This window comes from Hippocampus comes, unplaced genomic scaffold (assembly GCF_001891065.2).
Source record: "Hippocampus comes isolate QL1 unplaced genomic scaffold, H_comes_QL1_v1.1 scaffold1230, whole genome shotgun sequence".
NCBI lineage: Eukaryota > Metazoa > Chordata > Actinopteri > Syngnathiformes > Syngnathidae > Hippocampus > Hippocampus comes.
The window spans coordinates 1-4,600 of record NW_017805383.1 but is presented as its reverse complement, the minus strand read 5'-3'; the positions used below and the strand labels follow the sequence as shown (position 1 = coordinate 4,600).

At 46.8% G+C, this 4,600-nt stretch overlaps 2 protein-coding genes across 6 annotated transcripts in view; both read left to right on the top strand.

The window, feature by feature from the left end:
* helq (helicase, POLQ like) overlaps positions 1-1,035 on the top strand; it is a 10,164-nt gene extending 9,129 nt beyond the window's left edge. The window contains exons 17-19 of one of the 3 annotated variants that reach the window (XM_019872755.1): positions 410-544; positions 617-727; positions 758-1,035. In XM_019872755.1, coding sequence (XP_019728314.1) covers positions 410-544; positions 617-697 — 216 coding nt within the window. In that variant the 3' untranslated portion in view covers positions 698-727; positions 758-1,035. Of the gene's footprint in view, positions 1-409; positions 545-616 lie in introns of all 3 variants that reach the window. The other 2 variants (XM_019872754.1, XM_019872753.1) reach the window with 2 other exon arrangements.
* The window catches only part of hpse (heparanase), a 6,138-nt gene extending 2,152 nt beyond the window's left edge, over positions 1-3,986 (top strand). Inside the window, exons 1-8 of one of the 3 annotated variants that reach the window (XM_019872760.1) lie at positions 1,337-1,598; positions 2,057-2,169; positions 2,383-2,505; positions 2,583-2,756; positions 2,948-3,119; positions 3,194-3,241; positions 3,531-3,624; positions 3,706-3,863. In XM_019872760.1, coding sequence (XP_019728319.1) covers positions 1,402-1,598; positions 2,057-2,169; positions 2,383-2,505; positions 2,583-2,756; positions 2,948-3,119; positions 3,194-3,241; positions 3,531-3,624; positions 3,706-3,816 — 1,032 coding nt within the window. In that variant the 5' untranslated portion in view covers positions 1,337-1,401 and the 3' untranslated portion in view covers positions 3,817-3,863. Of the gene's footprint in view, positions 1-1,335; positions 1,599-2,056; positions 2,170-2,382; positions 2,506-2,582; positions 2,757-2,947; positions 3,120-3,193; positions 3,269-3,304; positions 3,625-3,705 lie in introns of those variants that run through there. The other 2 variants (XM_019872761.1, XM_019872762.1) reach the window with 2 other exon arrangements.
* The last annotated feature ends 614 nt before the right edge of the window (positions 3,987-4,600 follow it).

The following is a 4,600-nucleotide window of genomic DNA, read 5'->3' as shown; positions in this document are numbered from 1 at the left end:
TTCACGCAGGTCGAGCGCACACACACAAAAACATAGAAACACACTAAAAGCTCACACACGCATGAGCTTCTGTGTGTGTGTGTGTGTGTGTGTAGGAGCTGGACACCTTGTGGCCCTACTGTTCCCTGTTGGAAACGCTGACGCGTCGTCTCAGCTACTGCGTGAAGGCGGAGCTTATCCCACTGATGGAGGTGGCGGGGGTCATGGAGGTCATCACACGCTCGGCATGCGCACACGACCACAAAAGCCAAAAGCTCTTTTATCACGTGTGTGTGTGTGTGTGTGTGTGTGTGTGTGTGTGTGTGTGTGTGTGTGTGTGTGCGTGCGTGCGTGCGTGCGTGTGTGTGTGTGCGTGCGTTGTTGCGCTGGTGTGTTGTTGGTGTGAGTTTCGGTGAACGCGTGCGGATAGGCTCGCGCCAAGCAGCTTCATGCCGCCGGATACACGACACTGTCGCACTTGGCCAACGCCGACGCCACCCTGCTGGTCAGGACGGTGGAGCGCCTCAGCAGGAAACAAGCCACCCTCATTGTGGCCTCAGCCAAAGTGGGTGTGGCCAGGGCACGTGCTTCGGCCTTCATCTGAGGACGACGTGCGTAACCAGCGTTTGCGTTTCAGATGTTGCTCATTGAGAAGGCGGCCGCGCTGCAACAGGAAGTGGATCATCTGCTCGCCGCGCCGCCTGACCTGCCTGACTGAACTACATGTTGCAAGACAACCATCTATGTTTACGTCTTCAAGTCAGCTTAGCGTAGCCAGTACGTCCTCGTGTCAGCTTAGCGTAGCCACTAATGCACCAAGATTTTCCTATGATTGGAAGAAAACAGCACACCCACAAGTCCTATTTTTATATTTCACTTTTTTTAAACACAAGTACACTTATGAACCATGTCAATGACAAAATAAATGTCAGTTAAAAAAACTAATGTGTGTATGTGTGCGCAAATGAGAATCTTTTAATCTTTAATCTTTATCTCCTATGACCACTCCTTGTGTTCCTTGACATTTCCCCAGGACCAGATACCAAAGAAGCAATCGCGAAAAAAAAACAAAAAAAACTCATATGTGTTTTTCTACAATGTAAAGTCATGAAAGAAAATCAATAAATAAATGTTGCTGGCGTCACTTTTGAAATGTAGACCGATGAGTACATTTGGACCATATTCCCTCAAAGAGCTCTTACTTTTCTGTGTTTTTATTCATTTTTGTTGGAAAAAAAGTATTTTCTTTCTTTATGCTTCTCTGTATTCATTTTGTCTATTTGTTAATCGTTAATGAAAAACTGGAAGTTGCCGAATCGTGTTTGCTCTGTGACGCAAGGGGCGGGGCTACGAGCCTCAGTCAGGCTAACGCGCGCAAAAACATGACCACACAGATAACAGGCGGGCAGGACGTGAGCAACTATGCCGGAAGTGGCAGCCAATTTGCGACCGTTATGGGCGCTGTGTGTGCTGTGCGCCATTTCGAGCTCCGTCGAGGCGCGCGTCCGACTGAGGGGACAAGGACCGGGCCGGCTGTTGCACCGAGTGGACCCAAACTTTGTGTCCGTCACTATCGACTCCAGCCTCGCTGAAGACCCGCTATTCATGCGCATGCTCAGGTCGGAGTAGCCCACGTGACTCGAGCCCACCAATCGTAGCTCGTCTTGTGTTTTGCGCGTTCATTGACGAGGCTTTCTGTTGATGGGGTGTCTCGGTTGTGTTGATAATGTACCCTTTGATCATCAATTATTATTTATTGGCATCTATTGTGGATTTTTGTGCGCAGAGTTTTAAAAATCATTTTGTATAAGCCAATTGGTAACACTTGTTACACTAATAGTTCTTAGTTTTGATGTTTATTACTGTTTTGACTGATGAGTGTGTGTGTGTGTGTGTGTGTGTGTGTGTGTGTGTGTGTGTGTGTGTGTGTGTGTGTGATGGGTAGTGTGCATTAGTTTCTCTCCGTTAGTGATTGTATTGTAGCGGTTGCTGACCTCTGGCGAAGATTGATTCATGTTCATGTTACTTCGCGCGTGTTGCTGTGAATGTAGAAAGTAATTGAGTGTTTTTGCCCCAGCTCTCCCAAAGTACGTGTCTTGGCCAAGGCGTTATCTCCGGCGTTCGTCCGCTTCGGAGGAACCCGGCAGGACTTCATGCAGTTCCAGCCCCAGGGCAAATCCAGAGGCCCGAGTGGGTTCAGTCACAATCAAATTATTCAGTCAGAAGGCATCTGTCAAAGCGACGGGGTTTAGTTGGAAGAGGTTAACATCTATGCTAACATAGGAACAGTTGTTTTCCTTATCATGAAAATTTAAAATATTATGCATGTTAGCTTAGTTTAGAAAATGTACAGAAGGTATTTGCTGATGTTATTGCTAGCATGCTATGCTAACTGCGTTACAGAGTCACAGCCCAAACCTCTTTCGGGTTGGTGGGAGGAGCATCTGCTGGCGCTGTGGCGCAAACAGAAACAGCGGCTCACCGAAGAAGACGCCAGCAGGAAGTACCGGCAGGTCAAGTTCACAGGTAGCATCGGTGGCGGGCTACTTCTTGTGTGACCAGGCACATCACTTCATGTTGTTGTTGTCGTTTGTGCTGGCCAGAGAGCACGCTGGACGAGCTTTACACCTTCGCCAATGTATCCGGCTTGGATCTCATCTTCGGACTCAATGCATTGCTCAGGAACGACGACAACAGCTGGAACAGCAGCAACGCGCAAGCTCTACTGCGCTACTGCGAGGAACGGCGCTATCGACTCTCATGGGAGCTTGGCAACGGTATAATTCCTGTCATCGCCACTCATTGCTTCCAGCTCATCCCTTCCTGTTGCTGCTAATAACTTCCTGACATCACTTTTCACTTCCTGTTCCTCTTGCTACCTGATACAGCAGCCAGATAGCTTGGCTTATCTTAGCACAGGAAGCTAATGAAAAGCCCGTGACCTTGTGAACTCACGTGTGACCTTAAGAACCAAACAGCTTTGAGAAGAAGGCGGGGTTTCGCGTGAACGGTGACCAGCTGGGTCGGGACTTTACTCGTCTGCGGGAAATTATGTCACAGTCGCCGTGGCACCGCTCCGCTCGCCTCTACGGGCCTGACGTCGGCCAGCCCAGAGGACGTACAGTGGACTTGCTAGACGGGTCAGAACAATTCCAAACTTTGGTGAATCGATTCGATCGACTTGACTCGTCGTGACTCCTTTGTCTCATCGCAGGTTCCTGCACAGCGGGGCCGACGCCATCGACGCCTGCACATGGCACCAGTGAGTCTGTGTGACATGTCACATCACATGACACACCATGTGACGAATGACATGTTACTCCACCTGTTACATATTACACGAAATGTTAGAATGGCTTGTAAAACGTGCTGCCCATGACACAACAGGTCACATGATGAGTTAATGTCACATGACATCTACAATGACCCATAATGGGAGACGTTACATTTATTACAAGATGATGCATCACCTGTCCTGTGACATGACACATGATGTGACTCGGCACATAAAATTACACAACACACCACACACGTGTCGCCGCGTGTGCTAGTTACTATGTGAATGGTCGAGACACATCGTTGGAGGACTTCTTGGATCCTAAAGTTCTGGATTCACTGGTGGCGAAGACCAAACGAGTCATCGAGGTGAGTTGCTACATGCCGTGCATGTGCGCGCGCGTTGCTTGTGCCAACACGTCTTGACGGGCATCTTTTGTGTGTGCACAGGAAGTCAGGCGCGTGTCTCCGGGCAAGCCAGTGTGGTTGGGAGAGACCAGCTCAGCGTACGGAGGTGGCGCTGTGGGCCTCTCTGACACCTTTGCGGCAGGATTCATGTGAGTCGCACGCACAAATATTAAATGCAGTCATGCTAATGAGAACCAGAACCAAATTAATCATAATTCAGATCGTTATTGTTGTTGGCGTTAAGGGACCATGATATAGTATTGTAATCAATCGGCCAATTGGTTACCATAATTTTACTCTGCCAAATATTGGCATCATTTTAAAAAACAATCCAAATCTTTCAGGCTCAAATATTCATGATCGTAAATGCATATTGTAGTGTTTGAGATGTGACAAAAATAATAAGAATTAGTGTGTCAGCTTTGTGTGGCCCGAGGGAGCTCAATCCATGTGGTTAGCACCGGTTAGCTGAATGTCTGTCACATGCCGGTCATGTGTGGACTAAAGATAAAAATTAGCGGTGTTATTTTAGCGTGCAGGGGCACACTCTGTGTGGGTAGCCGTAGTTAAATATTCACCACTCGCGTGGTGTGATTTTACAATTATCCATCAAATACAGTCTGTTTTTATGACCATGTATAGTAAGCCATTTTTTTACAGCCAGGTACTAAAAATAGTAAGGTGTTTAATATATTGGTTTATTTATTTATTTCAATGATCATGTATAACAAGGCATTGTTTTAATGACCAGGTATAAAGTAAGGTTTTTAATTAATTTTTTAATGACCAAGTCCATAGTAAGGCTTTTTTTTAACAACCATGTACAGTAAGGCGTTTTTAGCCGAAAAAAAAGACCATGTATAGTAAGGCGTTTTAAGCATGAAAAAACGAACATGTATTGAAAGGCGTTTTTATCCAAAAAAAACGACCATGTATA